General features: G+C 43.0%; 1 protein-coding gene and 1 long non-coding RNA gene across 6 annotated transcripts in view; one reads left to right on the top strand and one right to left on the bottom strand.

Annotated features, from left to right (window-relative positions):
* The window catches only part of LOC127000348 (pumilio homolog 2-like), a 165,223-nt gene that overhangs the window by 5,572 nt on the left and 133,991 nt on the right, over positions 1-25,660 (bottom strand). For all 4 annotated transcript variants that reach the window (XM_050863966.1, XM_050863968.1, XM_050863970.1 and 1 more), the window contains 12 exons: positions 14,223-14,334; positions 8,466-8,546; positions 8,017-8,225; positions 7,184-7,354; positions 6,862-6,958; positions 6,178-6,318; positions 5,413-5,890; positions 4,573-4,889; positions 4,334-4,407; positions 3,720-3,888; positions 1,281-1,429; positions 279-447 (listed from right to left, as the gene is read on the bottom strand). In XM_050863966.1, coding sequence (XP_050719923.1) covers positions 279-447; positions 1,281-1,429; positions 3,720-3,888; positions 4,334-4,407; positions 4,573-4,889; positions 5,413-5,890; positions 6,178-6,318; positions 6,862-6,958; positions 7,184-7,354; positions 8,017-8,225; positions 8,466-8,546; positions 14,223-14,334 — 2,167 coding nt within the window. The remainder of the gene's footprint in view (positions 1-278; positions 448-1,280; positions 1,430-3,719; positions 3,889-4,333; positions 4,408-4,572; positions 4,890-5,412; positions 5,891-6,177; positions 6,319-6,861; positions 6,959-7,183; positions 7,355-8,016; positions 8,226-8,465; positions 8,547-14,222; positions 14,335-25,660) is intronic.
* Positions 23,849-25,660, top strand: part of LOC127000355 (uncharacterized) — a 2,522-nt gene continuing 710 nt past the window's right edge. Inside the window, exons 1-3 of one of the 2 annotated variants that reach the window (XR_007753934.1) lie at positions 23,849-24,103; positions 24,190-24,277; positions 24,454-25,660. The exon at positions 24,454-25,660 is cut by the window's right edge and continues 710 nt beyond it. This is a non-coding gene — a long non-coding RNA (uncharacterized LOC127000355). Of the gene's footprint in view, positions 24,104-24,189; positions 24,366-24,453 lie in introns of both variants that reach the window. The other variant, XR_007753935.1, reaches the window with a different exon arrangement.

The following is a 25,660-nucleotide window of genomic DNA, read 5'->3' as shown; positions in this document are numbered from 1 at the left end:
AGAAGCATTGAGCTATGGAATGGATTGGAGGAGGAGGTGGTTTGTGCAAGAAACATTCATGATTTTAAGGAAAAGTTGGATAAGAGAGGATATGGAAATGGGACAGCGCAAGCGTAGCTCTTTTCCCATATGTCACAACTAGGTAAATACACACACAGACAGACACACACACACATGTACACAGCAAACAGTAAAAAAATTCTACAGCTCTCCATAAAGCAATAGAAAGATAGTTATTTTTAATTCTTGTTGTGAACATATCAAACAATTTTACTCACCATAAGTGTACTTGCGCAGTGTCGAGATGTGGGGTCGTATCTTATGCATGAGCATCTTGCGCTGGGCTGGCTCTGCCACGTCAATCATCTTCTGCACCACATAGTTGGCATACTGGTCCTTCATCAACACCAGAAGGGAGCTGTGGGTGCTGTCATTGTACCCACACACCTGCAGGGGAAAACAGAACACTCGTCAACAAGAGTTAGACAATGTAGCAGCAGAGTTAAATATGCAGGGAGGTGCCTGGGAGCTGTCTATTTGACAGCTTATATGACGCACCCCCCAATTTCAGCAGGCATTTGAAACAAAATATAAACAGGTTTGAACCACAAGTGTCAGGTGAAGACTTTTCGCCCGACATTCGTAGCCCTTCCCGCTATCAAGTCATTATTAAAGTTTCACATCTATTCAGATCCTTATCAAATCCCAATACTTTACTTTTAAAACTCTTAATATTTGCTGGCACCTGCCAGAACTGGTCCTTATAGACCCAAGGGTATTGCTTTGAGATGTAAATAAACATGGTGGATATTTTTGTTTCACTAATAAACCCTTTTTACATATATTTCAATGCTTTGTATATGAAAATTTTCCTGACAGTATGAGCAAGACTACTGTAGATGCTAAAACCTGTACAAGTGAAGTATAGTTGGAAGCATACACTATAGATGTGTGTGCCCTCAGTGCTCATCTTTGTTGCATTAGCCCTTGAGTCTGTGGTGGGTAAGAATCAATTACCTCAAAACACAGGGCCAGTTTGACATTTGAGTTACCACAGTTTACCTTTCCTAGGTTTCCCCTGGTACCCAGGCAATTGAGAGAGGATGGGTGGGCTGCACACTAACTGCCCAGGCTTGGATTCAAACCTAGGCCCAGATTCATAGGTAGACTAGCCATTACACCACAGAGGGTATACAGAAAGGGTAGATAAAATACTAAGAGTCTGGCAGAACAGCTAGACAAATGAGCTGACCTTAGTTAGACAAGTTGTTATGACTCACCTCTTCAATCAGCATGGCTCGCTCAGCTCGTGTGGCGTGGGTGACACATTTCTCCACCACATTGGAGGCAAACTTGTGTTGGGACAGTTTAAGTACACCTCCTCTCACTACACCAACAATCTTGCTCTTGTCTTCTGGTTTTCCATGCTCTGTTAGGTGAGAAGGAAAATAAAATGTCCCATTACTAATGGAGGAGGAAAGGATAAGGGAAGGATATAAGGGTATACAGTTAGCCCTCACTTCTCAAGGCTTTAGTACTGGCTGTTTTATGCTTTTTCAGATTTTCATGGCCAAGAATAAGTAAATAATTACAAGGTGCAAGTGCACAACTGAAAAATTCCCTTGTGTGCACGGAGTACATGAAGCTGCTACTAGATGTCATCTGTGCACATGTGGCACTGCAACAAAAGGCATTGATGGCCTCTTTCTCACACAGCAGCATTTTGTGCATTAGTAACACTTTCAACTGTATCATACTGCTCTTGAAAGGCCTGGATGATAATGACTATCATTGATGAATAGGTTGAAGGCTATTATTAGGTATCTAGGGAGGCCAGCACTCTTTTATCAATGTATTACTTCTTTGGGTGATTCAGGAACATAACTGTGATAAAAACTGCACTGTATCCTCCAGCAACCTTCAATCAATCAATGACAGCATATGCTGGGGAGCACGTTGCCACCCAACAATGCCATCCCCAGGGTTTCCTCTGAGCAAGCCTTCATGCACAATGATTTTGTTACACAATTCTGCCAGTCCATGAAAGTGTTGAAAAGTGATGGGGGTAGGACACACCCTAATACAAGACTGCCATATGGCAGTCAAGACCACATGCAACCCCTATATCATGGCCATACCTTTAGCTCTGAGCAGCTCTGCACCATCTGCAATGCAGATAGTGCAAGCCTGAGAGTGAGGCTCAACCTGTAGCTTCTTTAAGACTTGGTACACAGGTTTGAGGTTACCTGCATTGAAATGACCCTTAACATAACTCTCCTTGTCTTGCCTCAGGGGAGCTCTAGTCCAGCATGACAGAACCTGGCAGTGCAATTCTTGTTGATAATCTCCAGTGCCATCTTCCCCATGGCAAAACCATTCCTTAACCTTTGGTGCTTTCAAATGCCCTCCTTTACAGCTCAGATAGTTTCACATTTGAAGGTATCCCATAGTTCTACAGGGTCCTCATGGGTGCTGAGCACATTGAAACAATCTGAAGCTGTCACTGCATACTCATGAGCAAACACCAAGTCTTTCAGTTTCTTAAGACGATGTGTTATGGTTACATATAGAGTTTTCTAAACATGATATGAAGCTATGGTGATGCAACAATGAGCCTTTGATCAGTTGCAAAGAATTCTGCCCTCCAGAGAACCCTGCAATTCTGAAGGATCCCTCAACCAGTACTTACAAGGATGTGATAAATCTTCTTGGCTACCCTTCAGTAACTGCCATACCAAGTCCAGTGGTACAGCTCTCTGATACTGAGAACCTACAATTCTCAATGTTCAGGATCTTACCAGATTCAAAACGGGAAAGCTAGTGTCCTGGTACCAAAGTCATAGTGCCAGTAGTGCCATTTGAATTGCCCAAGACAATGAGTGTGTCCCAAAGGGGTAGTGGTCTAATATTGAGGCAAGTTTGATGTAGAACACCTCTTCAGTTTCACCTATCTCAGTAGAAGCATACACTGTAACAAGACATGAAGCACAGGGTGTGCTTCAGCCTCACTCACATTAAACACTCATCAGAGTAACCTTAATGACAGATGGCTGAAGTTGGCTGGAGATAGCTAAAGCTACCCTCATAAAGCAGGTACCATTGCTCATGCCAGACTAATAGAAGGTGTACCCTCCAATACCGATCTTGCCCCTGTCAGGTCTCCACCTCGTAAGGAAGTACCACTATATTCACCTTAGTCTTCTGGGCCCATTTGATAAATGAGGAAGTATGTAACTATCCAAGAGGCTCAGGAGATTCCAAGTCCCCATGTGCAGAATCATATGAAAGTTAACTTCTGGTCTGGTTCTAAAGGCTGCGGTACATCTGCAACATCTCAGCTGACCTCAAATAAAAAAGTGGGGCTAGGGAGGCCCTCCTTACTTCAGGATGCAGGGGCCTTGGAGGCATTGCTCTGCACCTGTCATAGACAGCAAGTTCACCCATTGTAAATACATCAAGAAAGTCCACCATGTGGTTGGGCCCATCAACAGAACTGGGTTGGAGTTGCATTCAGAGCCTCAACCCCTGCCTCCACTTCTTATTTTGAGCTGAACAGGGTAAAGGGTTTTAGAAGGAGGGTTTGCAGGCTCTATGCCAAGCAATCTAGATCTGGGATTGCTAGCCATGGCCAAGAACAAAGGACCCCTAAGAGAACAGAGTCCTCTGGTCACCCAACTTTAATGTATATAAATACCCTGAATAAGAAAAGCCTGACTCACCTAGTACATGCTGGATTACATAATTGCCGTACTGGTCCTGCAGCAGTTGTTCGGTGTGCTGGTGCAGCTCCTCCAACACAGGCGATGTCTGCTCGCCAGTGCAGTGCTCAAGGATGCGTTGAATGACACGGCAGCCGTAGGGATGTGTGGACAGGGTGAATACTTGGCCCTGGTGACAAAGGGACATATTGTATAGCATGATTTACCATCACATTTTGTGACTGATTGGCAGGGTAAAAATGAACTGCATGTCAAGTGTTGGAAATTAAATACAGAAACGATGAAGCAACTACTTAGCTCCACATGAAAAGTGAAAATATTTCAATTAAAAAGATTTCAGGGAAGAGTAAACATTTTTCCCTAAATTATTCATGATTTCTTTATAAGTAGTTGAAAAGTTTGCTTTCAATTTTTTAAAGATAGGGAAAACAAGAATGTGGATACATGGTGAATACCTTGACAACTTTAGGTTCACTGGTAGATAGACAAAATGTGTGCCACAGCAAAATGGAGTATGCATTAAGAAATAGATGAGGATGAGTTTGGGAAACGTCCTACAGTGGACTAATGATGGCTACTGCTGTAAATAATGATAGGGGTAATGGTCATCTTACCTGGAAAGCATTTATGATAAACTGCAAGGCCATAGGATCAACACACTCTATGCACTTCTGAACCACATGGTTTCCTGTAATAAGGAGAGGAGACATATACAGATGTTTAATATGAATCGATAAATAAACAATAATAAGAATAAAAGGTAAAAAATGATTAATTTATTTATTACAATATCTTCATTCCCCCATTCACTTCTCAGAGTTCCATCTCTCCCACGTCATTATATATAACCCACCGTTCTGATCCTTGACACACTTCAGCACGTGTCCATCTAGCTCGCGCACAATGTCCTTCTGTTGGTCTTGAGTGATACACTCGAGTGCCTTCTGTATCACTCGGCATCCATACATCTGCAGGGCCAAGGGAAGTACATGGCCACGGATCTTATTGGCCAGCACGGTCTTCTGTTCTGGCGTGCCAAACTCAAAGAACTTCTGAATAACATAGTTTCCAAACACATCAGTCATGAGGGAGTACGCTGCTGTCAAGATCTCATTGAAAACCATCTGCTTCTCCGCTGGTGTTGCTCGCTCAAGCTTTTGCTGGATGAATCTGGAAGATATAGTGTGACTGTGACTAACTTGACATCACGGCATCTCTTTCCTTTCTACCTAAACCTACCTGTCTAGTGTTGCTGGATGAACCTGAATGAAATTCTGTGAATGTGGCAGTAAAAGAAAACTTCCATTTTCTATCTTCTCAAATCAATCTATTTATAACTCTAATGCCCATCCTGTTTCCTCCACTAACACCCACTGATGGGGTGGCCATGGCAATAGACCTTTTTCCATTTTATCCTTGATTTTCTTTGTTTGGTGCATGGGGTTGTGGCCTCTAACTTACAGTATTTATGCTCTTCTGACTCCACCCATTATGCTATATTTAATAATGGTAATAATGATGATGATAATACTAATAAATAGGTGGTTTCTTAATCTTAACCCCATTTGCATTACACGATATTTCCTCCATCTATCTATCTATATTTTTGCCTTCTCTTGACTGCCCTTATAACCTGCCTCCCTTCATCCCCTCTTAAGGAATACTAAATGCAGGGAGCAGCAGACACACTCACCTTGATCCATGTTGGTCCTGGCTGAACTCCACAATGTGGTTGGCAAGATCCCGCAGCTGCAGGTTTGGGAAGCGATTATTCCTGAAGTCTTCGAGGAGACGCGACCGTCCTGTGCACTTGTCCAGACTCAGATTACGTTTTAGCGGTGGGAAGAGTGATGACGGACCGCCAGAGCTGAACATCCCGTTGGCAGAACCATTGCGGAATTTAGCCTCAGCGCCCGGTGCAGCGGAAATTACTCTGTTCCCAGACATGAGGGCACCAAGCGGAAGGGCTGATGATGTATTTCCCAGACTTGGCGGAGGTGGTGTTAGGCTTCCGGTGGTCAAGCCAATGGGACCTGGGGATGCTGTAACTGTACCGAGTGCCCCATAGTTACTGGTCCACTTGGCACTGCGGAAGTCCTGAGACAGTGGCGAAAGGACTGAGGTGGTGCGGTCCAGTGAATCCCTCCGGCCCATGCTGCTTCCTCCTAGCCCTGAGTGACGGAAATGTACCTTAGCAATGGCAGGGTTACTTTATAACTATGAACAATACAGTTCACCCTCAATTTTGAGGAACCACTTTGATGCCCAGTGTGGTGGTGGCATTCATTGAAAAACTTTACTAGTACAATAACAAAGAATGAATAGACATGAGAAGATGGTGGCTCTGTATAAACAAGCTTGACACTGCCCAACTGGGCAAGGTGTGGCAGCAGCCACGAAGTAATCAGTGTACTACTGATATCTGTCTGCTTTAATAACAGAGTAGTCATCAACTTACCACCACTTAAGTTGCCAATAGCTGGGGAGCCAATGGTGCCCAGCGTGCTGTTGCCAAACCCTAGACTACTGTTTTGAAGTCCCAAGGAGTAATTGTTGCCAGTTAGTGCGTTGGATGTCTGGAGGCCTTGCGAGAGGGAATCTGTAAAGAGAAAACAAACCGAGTGCCAGTCATCAAAAACACTTGTCAAACTTTTCTGAAAGTAACCTTGATTTATATGAAGCACTTCCCTCATTTCTGAAGCCTTTTGGTAGCACATTAAACCTTCCACTCATCAAATAATTGACTAATCAAACCATATAAGAATATTGAACATTTCACACCTATGGTGTTTTCTTTACTATCATACAATATTTTAGAAACAATTTTAACAAATGAGGAATTTCAAAGTTGATTCTTTGTAGAAGGCAGGACTGTACTCCCAGGTGTAACATTGACAAAAGGGCTGTTAAGTACAATGCTACCCTCTCGATAGAAGCAGATTTGAGACCCCCATTTATACAATCATAATTTGATAAACATCTTTTTCTTTTACTTGATGCAGTATCTTCCATCTCTTGATACTTTCATATACTACAAACATTTAGATGCAAGTCATTAGTGTTCTTCCCGATTACTTTGTTGAGGAATGGGTTTATTGCGTGTCTGCGAATTACTATAGCTATCCTTCTGCCGCTCACTCACCAGCTATGGTGCTGCCGGTGAAGGTCTGGCTGTTGTTGAGGCTCTGTGTCTGGCTGTTGTTGTAGAGGGAGGCTGGCGGAGTCCCAATCTGGGGAGCCTGTGCAAAAAAAAAAGGTAGAGAAGCAAATGTACATTTGACACATTACACAGCAGAGAATATCCACAATTAAGGTTTTTTCTCTTCCTCTCTATCTCTCTCTCTCTTTTCCTTTAGGTGTGGGAGTCAGGAGTTAATGTATAAATTGGATGTGTAACAATTTCTAATTGGGGTCAATCAGTTTTCTCTTTCAACTCTACACGACTAAATCACTGACACCCTCACCTGGTTGCCCAGTAGCCTCATGTTGCTGGCTGCTGCTGCCTGCGCCCCGTTGGCCCCGTTGATAAGCATGGGAGCTGGAGACACCAGCCGCACCGGTGCACCATTACCAACACCACGAAGGTTGCCCATCAACACTGCTCCATTCTGGTCATAGTAGGCAGGGATGACCTGCTGTGGAGAGTAACAATACTGGTCAAGCTTACACAATGTGAATAGACTAGATTAGACAAGTTCATCCCTATGCCATCCAACTTCCTCATGCATCATCAAGCTGTGCTACATGTGTCATGAGGATTTACCACTTCTCAAGGCACATGAGATATTGATCTACTCAGGATCTTTTTTCCTAACAACCCACCCAGGATATGAGCCTAGGCCCATGAGATGAAAGGCAGACTCCCTAGGGTCAAGCCAAAAAGGTACTCTTGGCTCAAGGCCTTGGGAGTGCTTATCCATGTCTTGGGCCATTACACATGTAGTTCCGGAGGTTCATGATGGGAATTTTGGGGGTACACACTGTGTTTCAGAAAACCTGATTAATGCAGTAGTCTACTTCAGACACATGGTTCTAGTCATTGGGTGGGACGAGGATTAATAGTTTAGCTCAATGAGCTTGTCATTTGACGTCTCTCAGACAACGGATGATAGACAGAAGGGTGCTGGTGCGGCCCGACCTTGTTGGTTGTGTAGGCAGGCTCTTATATGGTGTCAATGACATGCACCTTTGATTCTATTTAACCTCTCTTCATAATGTGAGACACGAATACATGGCCAGCACCAAAAACCTTTAAATGGTATGCCAGCAAACACACACAACCCTTGCCTTGCCCTACCTGGTACTGTGAGAGCGGTCCTTGCATGTTGCCTGCTGCCGCCGCTGCAGATGCCGCCAGGTTTCCGTTGCTCTGACTGGTCACCTCTGAGGGCTGTGAGGGTGAGAGGGGTCGCCGCGCCTGTCCACTCGGCCCCGACTGCTGTATGATATTAGCTGGATACACCCCCCAGTGCACCCCATAGTACTGTGGGATCACTGCTGTCGGCCCTAGATGGAGAAGAGTGGTGAGTGGGATGTAGGTGGTACTGAGTGGTAAGTGGTGTGTGGCTAGTGTACATTTTGTTTGGGGTTAGGACGGATGGAGTGGGTTGGAGCAAATGAGATGTGACAGCTAATGAGCTCAAATTAAACATATAAAACACAATATTCATTCCTGTAAGCTTTTGGATGGGGGACAAGAGTGGAGACAGCCAGTTCCTGTACTTAGCAAAATGAAGCTGCACTCACCAGTGATAAGAGTGCCAACGTATGGCTCCTGGGCATTTATGACGTAAGGTGCACTGAAGGCTGCTGGGGGCGCTGCAAGACCTGCAAGGAAGAGGTTGTATGTGGTGAGACGTGCGTGTTAACTGCTGGCATGGTACTTATCATAAATTTTGTAACAATCTTCTGCCTAATCCTGTTTTCCCTCTTTCCAAAGCATTCCATGAAGGAGTATAAAGACACCTCTCTAGTATAAGCAGACCACCTTTTTTGAAACCCGTATTCTTGGTGTGGAAGGAGAATATTGTAAGCTTTCTTTCTTACTTTGTTTTACCCTTGGCCTGCCCCTTTGAATATGGCAGAAATAAAGAAAAATACTTTAGGATGTATGTTAACTGTTTAATACACACTTGGGCCAAACATTGAAGGCATGTATTTCAAGGACCTGCAGCTAAATCTGAAATCAGGAGTGCCTTTCTTCCATTCCATTTACTCCTTCCTACGACTTACTGTTTAAGGAGGAAAGTGTGAGACACCCCTAGCATTGAACTAGTAAATCTTGTTGCCTTTTTCTTGCAGGTTTTATTGACCTTCAGATTGTCTCCTTTAACCCCCAAAAATTTCCATGTTAATATGCTTGCTTGCACCCTTCAGTAGATTTTCATTACACTGTCTTTAGCCAATCCTACCTCCTCACATGAATACAATTACGGCACATGATCTGGATGAGGCTTTTACAGCCTGTGATTCTAGAATACTGCAGTCTCTTCCAGACTGACCCAAGCAATGCTCAGATTATGCCAACAACCTCCTTCCTTTACCTTGTAATGAAAACCGGAAAATATGAAGTGGGCAGCTCTGTCATTTATTTTTGAGTTTATCAGTTAATTATTTGTGATGGTGTTAAATAGTAAATTGATTGCATGTGTTCCTGTGGGGAGAATTTTTCAGGCATTATAAAATAGCCTAAAAGCAGGGTTATGAAGAAGATATTGCCACATTTTGAGCACAGTTTTGTTTTGTTTTCCCACTTTGGAATGCATTATAACACTAGAACTACACACTGAACGACCACATATATTTTGTCTTGCTAATAACATCTTTGGCAGAGTACGGCAGAGTCCAGACCACTGCAAGAAACTGCCTGTGCTACTAAAATTCATAGTCTGACACACGTGACCTAACACCTGCACGTGCCCTAACACTTGATTTTCAGTTACCCAACTTAATCTCTGAGTTGGGTCCAGGTTTGGTTCCCGGGAAAATCTGAGGAAAGTAAACTGTGTTAACCCAGATGTCACATTTACTTTGTATCGCAGGGTAATGGGCTCGTCTGTAACTTTATATAAAAAATAAATAAATAAATAAATAAATAAAAAAATTAAATAAAAAAATCATTTGCACTGTTTCCAACCTGCCAACCCTACCAGACTATTAGTGTATGCACAGTTGAGAACTACCAACCATTAACAGATAATTTTTTTGTGTGCATTGCTGAGACCCGCTAGACCTCCCAAACCATATAAGTTGCTCTATTTGGCACCACACCTCCTCCTCCCCTTGTATCTTGGTTCCTGTGAGCTTTATGCCTATTAATGTCTTTACTTGTTCCTTACAAACTCCCTATGAACCCCTTTTACGGCTTAATGGCTACATCCAACATGTTAATTTTCTAACGTATTAGTAGCACTGTGCAATATCCACACCTAACATCTCAACACAAGATGTGGATTCAATAAGTTTCTTAGCCTGAGGAAGGTAATGTAACTATTGGGTTCTGTAAAGAATAGTAATTCTAAAAAGTCACTAATATTTTTAGTATTCTTTTTCTTGTGGAAAATATTTAATTAACAACAGAATCAAAATAAAAAAATACATTCATATTTTGTCCGACAACTGTGGCCAGGCGCCACAGGCAGACACCAAAACACCGCTGTGCATGTTCCTACACCAATGGTTAAAGACTTGGTTTGCTTGACATTCTTCCTTCTTGGTGTGGGTGCCCTTCCCGTCACTGTAAGCAAAGTATTCTGGGTCTGGGTGTGCTTGGGAAGGGCCATTACTTGAAATGTTTGAGACACACATGAAGGTTTTGTTCCTCCAAGCCACACCTCTTTTTACATTTGTTTCGCATGATTTTCATCTCCATGGCTGTGTTTTCTGGGATGGAAGTGTTGCCCTTTCCTTCAGCCTATCAGTACATGATTATCTGTTTACTTGCTTCCATGAATGAGACTTGCAGCCGGCAAGATCCCATGTATGTACAGGCATGTTCTTTGCATTAGCATTTCACATTCAAAATCCCCGTGCTAAGTCATGTGATGTTTTCGTACGTCTGGCAGCAGCCCGCACCATGTTGCAGGTATCAGATTCATTAAATAAGCATGTCTTTACTACACAAAGCAGGTGATGCCACTTATTCTGACTTTTGTAAGATTTTGTATTTATCTCTTTACATTTATTTCATGGAGGTATAACTTACACATTATTACTTTCAGTTTTACGAGTGACAGATTGTGAATGTTTATTACTCTAGTATTTCACTCAATTTTGTGAATCAGAAACCATAGAAATATTATCAGTATGTATGAATGAATACAAAGATAAGAACATACTTTGATTTAACTCCAGTATAAAAAATAAAAAATATATATATATATATATATATATATATATATATATATATATATATATATATATATATATATATATATATATATATATATATAAATATATAAATAAATATAAATATATATATATAAATATATATATATATATATATAAAATAAAATAAAACAAATCCTCTTCTGGTCACTCTCCGTTCTTTCCCTCAGCCTTATCTTGCAAAAGTATGAGTTATTCACTCTCCTCTTTATTTATAAATTTCCCTATCATGATGCATTTATATTCTTCAGGTTAATTTTTCTCCATGTACCTTTAATAACCTCGTCAGCTATGTACCTTTAATAACCTCATCAGTTAAAGCTTTAGTTGCAAATATAACTCACATGGAACTGGACTCACTCTTCCTCTAGGCCCCCATTCTGTGCAATTCCTCACTGTCCTGGTCCCATGCCAAACCTTCACTGCCTATCTTGCTGATCTTTCCCTTTGCCCTAATCAACTAATGTCAGGTCACACTCAGCCTTCCCGAACATGATCACACAACAATTTCTCTCCACAGTGAATCTCACTAATTTCCATCTCTTTTGCAATATGCTCACAACAACTTCGTTTGGCTTTTTTTATTCCATATTTTCCCTTCTACTTTACAATCTTTCCAAATTCTTAAATTCACTGTTCTTCCCAGCATTGCCACATTGCTTGCGTCAGTGTAGTATTTGTTTCAATGGAAAAGGTGTATTTTTTGTCGTTAAAACATGTTTCCTTTCTCACCGTGTGTGTGTGTATCCCAAGTCATGTGGCTCCATATCCTGATGCCATTACTGCCAATCAGACATAAGACAGTAAGCTGCCCAACAAAACACTGGACAGCTAAGCATGTCACTTGTCCTACTCTGTCCATCATACAAATACACATACACATCCACTTGCCCACCTAAACACACACACACACACACACACACATATAACGTTGAGGGTGTATGCAGTCCGTAAATTAAAAATACCTACATGTACAACATATATCTATACAAGGGTAATACCATCAATGATGTATGGGTCCAAAAAGAGGCCAGTGAGGAAAGTGCAGAAGAAAGATCAGAAATGAGAAAATCAGAGGAACACTGAAGGTAGCGGAGATATCACAGCGCTCCTGTAGCTCAATCTGTTACAGCGTTGCGCTACAAGGCAGTCAAGCTCAAGCTGGATTCTTTCCGTTGACTAGGAGTGGTTACTGTCCCCCCTTGAGCAAGAGGGATGGGGTGTGTGATGTGAAGTGGTGGGCACGGCTAACTAAAAAGTTAGTTTCGCTGATGCTAAAGCGCTAAACTGATACAGAAATTAGTGGAAGCTAATGCTAACTGCTAACTTTTATATATGGGTTTAGCTTCTGTTTAGTAATTTGGCTCTAAAACCCTTAAAATTCAAACAAACCAGGTGACCTGAGCTTTCCAGAAAGGTATAGCATGCCAAAATCACACACCCCGGCGTATGCCCCCACTGATTGACTGATTGAAAAAAGCAAATGATGACGTATGTATGTAAATAACTAGGATATCAACAATCACTCTTCTTCTTGTGACCTGTTCTACTTTGCATTGCTTTCTAGGTCCTCTTTGGTACTTCTTTGCACTTAGATGATTCGCTTAGTTATGCTGTGATAGTAAAAACTGGGTTCCGCGATGCGCAGTTCAGGATGGGATGGAATATGACGGAGGCGCCCTCCTATTTCTTGGCATCCATTTTGTTTACAAATCAAAATTCTGATTGCTATGAACACGGATCCATGTACGCAGCTGGTCAGGTAAGACAATTTTGTTTTTTTAAAATAACAAGATGCTATTTCCTGTAAATTTACTAATGAATCACAGCCTGAAGGCTATTTATTGGCCCTTCACTTCACCTATTTCAAAACAGAGTGCTATACTGGATTCATTGATGTTTTCCTATGAAAGAATAAAACAATATGCCATCATGTGCTTGAAAACACAGGGGGGCCAGCCATGTACAGCCGACCAGCTGCGTACACGGATCCGCACGTGTTCGTATCAATTTTCCTTTTGGTTTGTAAACAAAACGGACAACCAGAAATAGGAGGACACGGAGAAACACAAACAGAAACAAAATATGAACATATTTTCATATTCTGATTCTGTTGTTTATTAAATATTTCGCACAAGAAAAATACTAAAAATATTAGTGACTCTTTGGAATGTAAGATTCTCCACAGAAGCCAACAGTTAATTACCTCCTTCTGGCTAAGAAACGTACTGAATCCACGTCTTGTGTGGAGATGCTGGGTGCGCGTATTACGAGAAGTCACTAAGTTGAATAAGTCTTGGGGATTTTACCAGAACATTTCACGCCCCAGACTCAACCAGTGTTGGTTGAGTTTTCAGCCTTCCCAGCCTTGGTGAATTGTTTTATGGTTGTTTTCCATGGTTTTGGATGTGCCCAAACACATTAGGGTTATTTGAAGAAAATCGAAAACTGGGCGGCACTGGAGTGGATAGGGGATTCACGGCAGATTGTGGGTTAATCACCTGGGTTCGAGGATGGAAGTTTGGATGAAGAGATAACACAAGAAAGCAGTCAGGGTGGAATGACTGGAAAATATATTGAGGGTGTATGTGGTCCGTAAATTAAAAATGCATATAAAACATATATATACAAGAGTAATACCATCAATGATGTATGGGACCGAAACGAGGCCAGTGAGTAAAGTGCAGAAGAAAGATCAGAAATGAGAAAATCAAAGGAACACTGAAGATAGTGTCAGGAAAACATAAGGAACATTAAGAAGACACAAGGCTTGAGACGCTTCATAAATATCTCATCATATTTCTTGAGCATTCAAAACTTGACTAATACAGCTTCATGGAACGCATCATTGTGCAGACGACTTCCGACAAGATGACCTGAAGCTGTCTTTCTGCCCTCAGATGGCTCTGGGTAGCCCTCAACGCTAATTTGTTTCATTCACACTTTGAACGTCAAAGAAAAAAAGTGAAGTGTTCACTAGGAAGGAAATGGGCTCATCCTTTAAATTTTGTAAAATCAGTCAGTTGATCTTTTGTCACCTCTATAATATACTCCTCCAAAATGCCTGCCCTCTGCTTGGATTATACCTTATACTTGTATAATGGGGGGGGGGCTTACCCTGCTGCTGTGCCGCCTGTGCCGCCAAGTACTGTTGTTGTGCCAGAAGCTGTATCTGCTGGGGGTTGGGCCCTGCTCCCTGCTGCTGCTGCTGAGCATTTCTGAAGAGCTGCTGCAAAGACACAAACAAACACTCGTAAATGCAGAGTCATGAGCAGAGCTGTACTAGATACTGCTATGTACTTGAGTTAAATTATTATTACATCAAAATATTACTCAAGGAGTATAACTGAAAATATAATTTATTAAGTACTGAAGTGCTGAAGTACAAGTCGTCATAACTGATGGCTTTTTAAACATTAAACTTGATATGTTGTGAAGTATGAGTGTCTTAAGTGATATCACAGACAACACTGAAGATGGTGAGGGATGAGGAGAGCAATGCCAGTTATAATGATGAATGGATGAACAGCAGTTATGAAATGTAGATGTCTTCATGAAAGGATGATAAAATATGATTACAGTGTGAAACATGACGATAACCTCAGGTTACAATGAGGACCGTTGATAGTTAAGTAACTTAATGGATGTGCCACCAGATTCTTGTTCCCATAAATTGTTTTCATTACATTTCACTTATTTAACTGTGCCTGTGCTAATCAAGCACCCGCCACGGAGAGTGTGTGTGTGTGTGTGTGTGTGTGTGTGTGTGTGTGTGTGTGCTTACATATATATATATATATATATATATATATATATATATATATATATATATATATATATATATATATATATATATATATATACACACACACACACACACTCCGTGGCGCAACTGGTAAAGCGCTGCGCTGCCACCAGGCTTCACGGTCTGACAGGGCGGCGGCTTAGGCCGGATTTTTTAAGCTGACTAGTTGTGGTTACTGTCCCCTCTTGAAGGGGGATGGGGTGTGTGGTGTCCCGGCAGTACCCATAGATCGACGATAAAGAGCACTTGCTCATGTCGGGAGGGTACCTGCTGGCGATTACGAGTCCATGGTGAATTACACACACACACACACACACACACACACACACACACACACACACACACACACACAGTCGGCCTGCCTTATTTGAGGTTTTGACAAACCGGCTCAATAAAATAAAATCTAAACTCTCGAAAACGAACATTTGAATATCCCATGCGCAGGGTGATGTTGCCGTGTCACGGGCTCATGGCGCACCAAAGTCCAGTGATCCCCAGTCCTGCTGTGTTGGTGGACCTTTTCATGGACCGCTGCCGGCCGGCACGCGACGCGGAGGCTCTTGAAGGCTCATCGCTCCGCGGTGCGGTGCAGCTGGCTGGCTTATTTTCTGCTGATAATAAACCTGATACACGTGCAGTCTGGCATCTTCCAGAAGAAGCCGATTTCGTCACAATTAAAAAAAATATATAGAACGTATTGGCTTCCTTCAGTGATCGCTGTTGACGTTGATGACGTTTCTCTGGTAAACTTATAAATCTTAAGTTTATAACAAGTCAAATCCAACCTTTGCTATTATGGCGATCATATTTTCCTCGCACTCTTCAAGATTCTCTGAGAAGTGTTCATAATCGCTACGCGCTTTTTCACGCGATACTTTGTCATTTTCATAGCTTCAAGGCGCTCTATCACGAACTAAAACACACCATTCCGCTGCTTCTGGCGCAACAATAAAAACAGCTATTGTACTTACTCATCAAGAATCGTTCGGATGCTAGACTTGTTCTTTCCATAACGGAGGTCGACTTTCTCAGGGGACATGCCGATTTGATTTGGAAGGACTTTCCTTAGTCATTGTGATCATACTGTCACCAATGTAGTAGTTAAGGGAGGCAATTTATTCATATAACTGTGAAGCGCAAACGAAGTGGATTTAACGAGTACACTAATATAGCCTTTTCGATATCGCCAGACTCCCAAGCCATACTGAATGGGGTACTGTGCACTTATGTACGCTGGTGTACAGTATACGTGCACAGTAAATTGTACAGTTGCTATCTATCGAGCATAAGTAGTCTTATCATGGTGTTGTCGCCATTTTACACTATAGCCGGTGACACGAAAGCTGGCTGGGATAATCCTTCAGGGAGGGACTCGCGGACGTGGTATCATTGCTGTGCGCTCATTGGCCAATTCTTAACTTTTTCTAACGTGCATTAAAATAACTTTGTATTCCTACCCAAACCCTTTTAGAGCCAAGGTAACAGATTGCACGGAAATAAACTAATGCAATATCTGTATTGATTAATGTGCCTTTTGAAATATTTCAAATTTGAAACGATATTCCTAACAAAAATGAGCCGGAACTGCACGTAAACGGACAATATACAGCGATTGAGGCTGTTGATATTTTTAGGCCTGCTAAGGCTACTTTTTTTTCCCTACCCTTCCTACTACTACAAAGTGCTGGGCTACAGTCTACACAATGTTACCCGTTCAATTCTTTTATTGGAAGAATTATTGGTATATTTTTAGTCCTGAGTTAGTTATAATGTGTGGTGATGTTACGTAGTCAGAACAAACAATGGCGTAATTCATGTACTATAGTATTATCATTAATCTTGACATGTATTTCCATTATATGCGAGTAATAGATAGCCTTAAAGAAAAGCGATTACAAGAATAACTACATTTAGATACCAACAGTGCTGATTTAATTTAAGAGGCAGCAGTGACCGAGAGATAGTAAGCAGTGTCATGGCAAACGGTATTTGCCGCAGGTAACATCTTGTCAACAACAGCCAATGAGCGGCGCAAAGACCGTCCGTCACCCAAGCAATGATGCCCAGTCCGCGAGTCCACCCCTAAAGGATTATCCCGCCAGCTTTCGTGACACAGACTATAATAGTAGTATATATATATATATATATATATATATATATATATATATATATATATATATATATATATATATATATATATATATATACACACTATGTAAAATTACGCGTTACGTTTCTGCATTCCTACGACATATTTCCCGATGAAAAAACATGACACTGCTTGAACATATAGACCCAACACAATTAAAATATATATACAAATATGTGAGCCTTAGTACTTAATTAAGGCTCGTCTCTTCCCCCCTCCTGTAACCTTGGCGAGGAGAGGGAAAAGTGAAAAGGAGAGAGAGAGAGAGAGAGAGAGAGAGAGAATCTGTTCGTTTATAAACAGGTATAAACCAATTAAACTTCCATAGATTTATATATATATATTTTTCAGCGTGTATAGGCCAGGCCCCCGGGGAGAGCTGGGCGTGTAGGTGTGCAGTGCGTTTGGTGACCCTCCTCCACCTAGCCTAAAAGTTCCCGCGTAGCCCTCGACTTGAACTCCCTCGCCTCTTTACAATCAGCAATGGAAACCAAACCTTGCAACACATCACCGGACCTTTCTTTAAATGATATAACCAACTTGCATCGTAATTTTTCATTCAGTGTCTTCGTTCGTACTGTCACTGTATGCTAAGCTCTCCCTCACAACGAAATGCAAGTAAAAAAAAATAAAAAAAAATAAATAAATAAATTTAAAAAAATGTCTTTTTACTTTTGCTGAATTCCAAATAATTCACTTCGTCTTACTTTCTCCCTAGTTTATTTGCACCATACTTTTACTAAAAAAACTGACATGTAGGAAGTAGCCATTATCCTGTAAAGACTGTTCATAAAAAGTTCATAGGCGATGGAAATGATCACTATCACCCCCACCACCAGCCCAGCAACCCTATGAGGAAGGAAGCACGTCTGTTCTATTTAGTTTCCATAAAATTAGCCTTCCCTTCTCTTCTATCTGCCACAAATTTGTACACCACACGAGGCTCCGCCCATCATCCACAAACACGTCCACCTCAACTCCTCGTCCTGCTCATCGGTGGTCCGGGTCCGTGTTCTAATATGCGTCATTGAAAAATTAAACGCGTGGGAAAAGACTCGGCAGCATCCACGGATTTTACTGTGGCAGCAATTCCAACACTTCTCTTCAGCCTAATATTATACTGCATAAAAAAAAGGAAGTTGAGCCTGAAAACCTAAGTGAAGCACATTGAAAACTGCCGTAGACGAGTATTCTGCAGCCACTCGTTAACAGATGATCAGGGAGGCAAGAGACAAACCTTCTTTAGCTTGGTGCCATCGTAGTCAATGAGAGACTTGGTGATGTCCAGATGAAAGGTGTACTTTTTCTCCTTTAGCTTCATCGTCACACCTTCGGATAAAGGCTGATTGGGCCTTCACCACAAACACACACACGCACAAACACTACACACTTTTTCCCTCTTCTTCACTCTCTCACTATTCACTATTTCGTGCACTTATAAGTCTTTCTGAGGGCCATTATGTTTTGGTTTTCGAGCGGCGAGGGTCCGGCACGACACCTTTCTCTGCGTCATCTTATCTCACTTCAACATTGCCTTCCCGTTTTCTCTTCACATCCATAATAACATCACTCCGTTAGGCCTGTCGAGGGTAATGTAGGTAAAGTAAGGCAAGGGTAGGTATAACTTCGCCAGCGCCTTTTCTCGTCACATCCATAATAACATCACTCCGTAAGACTTGACAAGGGTAAGGTAGGTAAGGTAAGGTAAGGTAAGGCAAGGTAAGGCAAGGTAGGGTTAGGTGAGATTTGGGTACGGGGTAAGGTAGGTAAGGTAAGGCAAGGTAGGGTTAGGTGAGATTTGGGTAGGGGGTAAGGTAAGGCAAGGAATGGTTAGGTGAGATTTGGGTAGGGGGTAAGGTAAGGCAAGGTAATGTTACGTGAGATTTGGGTAGGGGGTAAGGTAAGGCAAGGTATGGTTAGGTGAGATTTGGGTAGGGGGTAAGGTAAGGCAAGGTAAGGTTAGGTGTGATTTGGGTAGGGGGTAAGGTAGGTAAGGTAAGGTAAGGAAGGGTTAGGTGAGATTTGGGTAGGGGGTAAGGTAGGTGAGATTTGAGAAGGGGGTAAGGTAGGTAAGGTAAGGCAAGGTAAGGTTAGGTGAGATTTGGGTAGGGGGTAAAGTAAGGTAAGGTTAGGTGATATTTGGGTAGGGGGTAAGGTAAGGTAAGGTTAAGTGAGATTTGGGTAGGGGGTAAGGTAAGGTAAGGTAGGGTTAGGTGAGATTTGGGTAGGGGGTAAGGTAAGGCAAGGTAAGGTTAGGTGAGATTTGGGTAGGTATAGCTGTCGACTGTATATTGAGATTCACCGAGACCGAACAGTATGACTTGGCGTCGGAGTTGTTGCTTAAATATCGCTTCACTTTGAATCTAACTCGTGAACTTGCAAAACACTCGTACAAGCACTGATGCGTCTCACTTCTCTTTCCCTCTCTTGTCCTTGTTTTCCTTTATATAGTAAGTGTCACACGCCACGCGGAGAGAACACCCCGCGAAGCCGAAGGAACATGGTAAGGGAAAGGGTCTCATCTCACACCTTTACGACTTTTGTAATAGGGTCTAAAATTCTTAATGTGCCAACGCCTACGTCCTCCTCCTCCTCCACACTACCTTCCTTCCTTCCTACAATATTCCTTTCCTTCCTCCCTCCCTTTTTAATCTCTCTATTCATCAAATCTTCCTGTTTTCCTTCACTCTTCAATAAAGTCAAACCTTGTATGCGATGGCGTGTGGTCTCTCTCTCTCTCTCTCTCTCTCTCTCTCTCTCTCTCTCTCTCTCTCTCTCTCTCTCTCTCTCTCTAATAGGAGGTGCAAATTCAATTGGTCCAGAGAACCAGCATCCCTTTCTCTCTTTCTTTAACGAAGGAGACAATACTTACTACGCTAAAACTACATCAAATTCTCTCTCTCTCTCTCTCTCTCTCTCTCTCTCTCTCTCTCTCTCTCTCTCTCTCTCTCTCTCTCTCTCTCTCTCTCTCTCAAACATTTATCAAAGACTATGCCGGATACATTTGAGAGAGAGAGAGAGAGAGAGAGATAATGAATGTGGCAGGGAAGAAATAGGTGGAAGTCCTTCATGTTTAGGTCATGCAGCGAGAATTCCACTCGGAGGAGGATCAATTTGGACCGACTGACCAGGAATACTAAAGTGGGAGAGGGACGGAGGACTGAATTCCCTCTCCCCCCCACCCCCGACCTCCGGCGGCCTCGCTCTCTCTCTCTCTCTCTCTCTCTCTCTCTCTCTCTCTCTCTCTCTCTCTCTCGTCTGATTATCTTGCTTGATCTTATTTCTTTCTTTCGTTCATTGATTTCCTTTTAACCAATGATCTTTCCTCCTCTTCCACCACCACCACCTCCACCTCCACTACCTCCACCAGCCCCATAAGGAACAAGATATCACCACCGCCATCACCACCTGCCACTTTTTATTTCATCTGCCACCACATCAACCACCATTACCACCACATTCTCTTCTTCCTCCTCCTCATCCTCATCTTCTTTCATCTCATCTTCCTCCTAACCTCCTCGTGCCTCCTCCTCCTCCTACCTCCACCCCCCCCTTCCTCCTCCTCCTCGCGCCATCCTCTTCCACCAACTTTCTCCTCCGGTCTCTCTTCCTTGATTCTCTTCCTCAATTTCTCTCTCTCTCTCTCTCTCTCTCTCTCTCTCTCTCTCTCTCTCTCTCTCTCTCTCTCTCTCTCTCTCTCTCTCTCTCTCTCTCTCTCTCTCTCTCTCTCTCTCTCTCTCATTCCCACTCCTTCCTCCTCGTCCCCCTTCCCTCATTCCACAATCTCCTCCACCATTGACTGTTTGTGGTGGGTGTGTGGCAGCTTTCACACACTGGTTAGATTTGGTATTTCACGAGCGAGAGCAATGACGCAAGTTTGTTTGTGCCATGAATGAAGTTTTTTTTCGGTAGGGTCATAATTATTTTACTCACGCATAAAAGATACACAAAGAACACTACCACTGTTATTTGTTGTGGTTTGGGATGCACAACACACCGACCTCGAAAAATATTGAGAGAGAGCTAAGAAGTGGACGAAGAGGAATAAAGTGCTGGGTATGATATGAAGAGAAAGGAGGTGAGCCAGCATCATGAATTAAGCAGCAGACGGAGGTGGGCGATATGTTACAGACGATTAAGAGTAAAAACAGGGCATGGGCAGGTCGGTCACATCGTGCATAACCTAAGGCCAGAAGCACAACCAGAGCAACAGAGCGGCAACCCGAGAATTGTAGAAGTCAGGGCAGACAGAGGACCGGGTGAAGATTAAATTAGAGGAGTTGCAGGACCAGGACAAAAATAGAGGTGGAGAAAATTAGGAAAGGCCTTTGTGATGCAGTGAACTCGATGTCTCGGTGTGCTGGTGCTGCTGCTGCTGATGATGATAGTTGGGCAGCTCAGACACATTGGCAAGGCAAGACGAGGCACAGGGGGGAAGGCAGAGTCATGAGATTGTGTCTTAATATGGCTGAAGGATTCTTTTGTATTGGCACCTAGTCTCTCTCTCTCTCTCTCTCTCTCTCTCTCTCTCTCTCTCTCTCTCTCTCTCTCTCTCTCTCTCTCTCTCTCTCTCTCTCTCTCTCTCTCTCTCTCCATTCCAAATTCTCTTTAAATACATTTCATCAGAGAGAGAGAGAGAGAGAGAGAGAGAGAGAGAGAGAAATTGCATGCGGATATAAAAATGTACAAAGTGTATTCTCGATATGGAAGTTAGATCTTCTGTATGTACAGGTTGTCGTGTGTGTGTGTGTGTGTGTGTGTGTGTGTGTGTGTGTGTGTGTGTGCGTGTGTGTGTGCGTGTGTGTGTGTGTGTGTGTGTGTGTGTGTGTGCGCGGGCGCCTCTGTCTGTGGGGGTGGGGCTGACTTGAATAATTGTCACATACAGGGATGAAATAACAATGAAGATGACGTGTGTGTGTGTGTGTGTGTGTGTGTGTGTGTGTGTGTGTGTGTGTGTGTGTGTGTGTTACGCACCCAAAGTCTGATCACGTGCTTGACTCATACGCCAATCTATGGATACCTACGGCTGGTGTGTGTGTGTGTGTGTGTGTGTGTGTGTGTGTGTGTGTGTTGTTGACAATGTAAAAGCAATATTGATAAATTAGCTACTGACTGCAACCCCTTAACTAGAGTAAGTGAATCTACACATTAAGTATTCTCTCTCTCTCTCTCTCTCTCTCTCTCTCTCTCTCTCTCTCTCTCTCTCTCTCTCTCTCTCTCTCTCTCTCTCTCTCTCTCTCTCTCTCTCTCTCTCTCCTCCTCCCCCTTCTCTCTCTCCTTCTCTTTCTCTCTCTCTCTCTCTCTCTCTCTCTCTCTCTCTCTCTCTCTCTCTCTCTCTCTCTCTCCTCCCTGAGGAGTGCCCACTAAAACACATTAACAAGTTTCCCTTCACTGCTGCACCTTAGGGGAACTTGCTCGAGAGAGAGAGAGAGAGAGAGAGAGAGAGAGAGAGAGAGAGAGAGAGAGAGAGATTGCTGATGTGGGTAGTTATTGTTGCACTAAGGTTGTGTGTGTGTGTGTGTGTGTGTGTGTGTGTGTGTGTGCGCGCGCAAATTTTTGCTGCAATATTGCCTCTATTTTTTATCGATATATTCATGACCGCTGGAGTCCTAAACTTACTACTGCATGCTTCTGCCACTCTTGCGGCCTCGTTGCACAAGACGTTTTATACAGATCTATCCCACCCCTATGCTGTCCACATCCCTTATGCAAGAGTTAACGAATATCATTCGTTTATCCCTTACGCTGGTGATCTCTTGACCAGCGTCCTTTGTCTGTATTTGTACTTCCTACGATTTTAATGCTTTTTCAAAGAGGGAAGTATGAAAACACCTCAGAGATTTCTGTTTGCTTGAGCAGCGCTACTGAAGAACTTTTTTTTTTCCCCTAGAGTTGCCTCCTTTGTCATATTAAAGTCAAGGGGAAAGGCAGGAAGTGAATATTAGGGAACAGACATAGCTTGAAAATATTCTAACAACGATTAAGAATTAAGTAATGGACTTGGTCAGGTTACACCATGCGTAAAACTGACAACAGATGGACATCCAGGTACGGTGGACTTGGTCATGCGTAGAACGAGTGACAGACAAACAACCAGAGCAATAGAGTGGCAACCCAGAAATGGCTGGGTAATGCAGGGATACTACTGACCATTGCTCACAACCTTCATGGCCGGGCACGCGTTGTTGTCCTATAGTTACGCGGAGAATTATTGTGTGTTGACTAGCTCTGGGCCGTAAGTTAGGCTGGCTGGCGGGGCTGTGCTCACACGCCTTGGTTTGCGGCCCAGTGCTCGCCGCTCAATGAAGGCCGTGTTATGATACTTTCCTGACCAATACTTCAGACTTATTTTTCTTCATCTCTCTCTCTCTCTCTCTCTCTCTCTCTCTCTCTCTCTCTCTCTCTCTCTCTCTCTCTCTCTCTCTCTCTCTCTCTCTCCATAAAAGGAAGCCATAATCCATTGATTTGTAAAGGAGAGAGAGAGAGAGAGAGAGAGAGAGAGAGCTCCTCTGTGGGGAAGCAAGATCTCCTGCCAGTGTACGTAAGTTTATGTGCACCTACACCTGTCCCAATACTGTGTGTGTGTGTGTGTGTGTGTGTGTGTGAACCCACCAGGTGACACGAAAGGAATGGATTAGATTCCCCCCCTATCTCTCTCTCTCTCTCTCTCTCTCTCTCTCTCTGAATTATTGTTAAGTTATTCCTGCCATATGCGTGTATGTGAGAGAGAGAGAGAGAGAGAGAGAGAGAGAGAGAGAGAGAGAGAGAGAGAGAGAGAGAGAGAGGTATTCTATTTTTCTGGATCTAACTTTGACTTTTCCTCTAAGATCTAAGTGAATTAGCACACACACACACACACACACACACACACACACACACACACACACACACAGATAAGACAAGATACAGCCACCCAGCCTGCTTTTGTCCTGTATGCTTTGACATCTCATTTATCACCACAAGTACCACGGATAAGGACAACAACAGCCAGGCAGGTACACAGACTCCCCAGGCAACCAGTCAGCACGCCAGGTAGTCAGTCAGGTGTAGAGTTAACCAGCCACAGTCATAAAGTTAGTCATTTGTGCAGTTAACCAGCCAGCCAATCAATCACCCAGGTAGTCAGTCAGGTGTAGAGTTAACCAGCCACACAGTCATAAAGTTAGTCATTTGTGCAGTTAACCAGCCAGCCAATCAATCACCCAGGTAGTCAGTCAGGTGTAGAGTTAACCAGCCACACAGTCATAAAGTTTGTCATTTGTGCAGTTAACCAGCCAGCCAATCAATCACCCAGGTAGTCAGTCAGGTGTAGAGTTAATCAGCCACACAGTCATAAAGTTAGTCATTTGTGCAGTTAACCAGCCAGCCAATCAATCACCCAGGTAGTTAGTCAGGTGTAGAGTTAACCAGCCACACAGTCATAAAGTTAGTCATTTGTGCAGTTAACCAGCCAGCCAATCAATCACCCAGGTAGTTAGTCAGGTGTGCAGTCAATTAGCCATACAACCATACAATCACTCAGCTATCCAGTCAGGTATGCTATCAACTAGCCATACAAACACACATTCACCCAGCTAGTCAGTCAGGTATGCAGTCAATTGGCCATAGAATCATACAGTCAGTCAGCCCATCAGTCACCCAAATATCCAGTCAGGTCTGCAGTCAACTGGCCATACAATAATACAATCACTCACCCAGCTATCCAGTCAGACATACAACCACACAGTCAGCCAGAAAATCAGTAATAGTCAGATATACAACCAATCTGTCTGTGTGCCAGCCAGTTACTCGGGTGCAGTCAAAGAGCTATACAACCACACAGTCAGCCATACATCCATCGACAATCAAGGACATAGTCAGTCATTTCCAGCCTGCCAGTCAGCCACACAGCCTCGGCAAATCACACAAACAAGGGCCACAACAAAGGTTTGGGTGCCCGCTAGACTTGTGGCAGGAGTTAACTGATAGTGACAACAAGGGACTGATAATGGAGTAGCACTGTGTATCAAACGCCCAAACAATGGCTAATATTATCACACTTAACCAGAGGACTGATCCAACATTTTCTTAGCGGCGTTTATCGTACTGTCACTCACAACAAGGCTGACAAATCCCGCTCCACTCATGCACCACTTCCCGCTCATGTATATTAAGCCTGAGTACAACTTAAATCCACTGCTGCGCGTCCTGCCTTGATACTTTGATGCTAGAACCTCATTATCAACACCCTTGTTAATTAAAGTCATTCTGTTGGTGAATCGGTTCTTGCCTGTGTCTTTTTGATATCTCGATCGATCAAAAACCCACTGCACCCTATTTTTTTATTAGCAAAACCTTGTAAGCAACGCCCTGGTTATGCCAATATATTAATAAACCAGTTCTTACCTGTATCTTCATCTGAACATATCTAACTTGAACCCTTTGTTATATCAGATAAGAGCCCTGCCATGATCTTTTACTAGAAGAACCTTATATGCAACGCCCTGGTCAAAGCCGCTCAGTAAACTAGTTCTTTCCTGTATCTCTTATCTGAATATATTTACTTGAACCCTTTGCTCTCAGTGCTGCCATGATCTTGATTTGCAGAGCCTCACAAGCATC

This window comes from Eriocheir sinensis, chromosome 18 (assembly GCF_024679095.1).
Source record: "Eriocheir sinensis breed Jianghai 21 chromosome 18, ASM2467909v1, whole genome shotgun sequence".
In the NCBI taxonomy this organism is placed as follows: domain Eukaryota; kingdom Metazoa; phylum Arthropoda; class Malacostraca; order Decapoda; family Varunidae; genus Eriocheir; species Eriocheir sinensis.
Note: the sequence above shows the minus strand (reverse complement) of the source record. Positions and strands in the feature narration are given on the sequence as shown.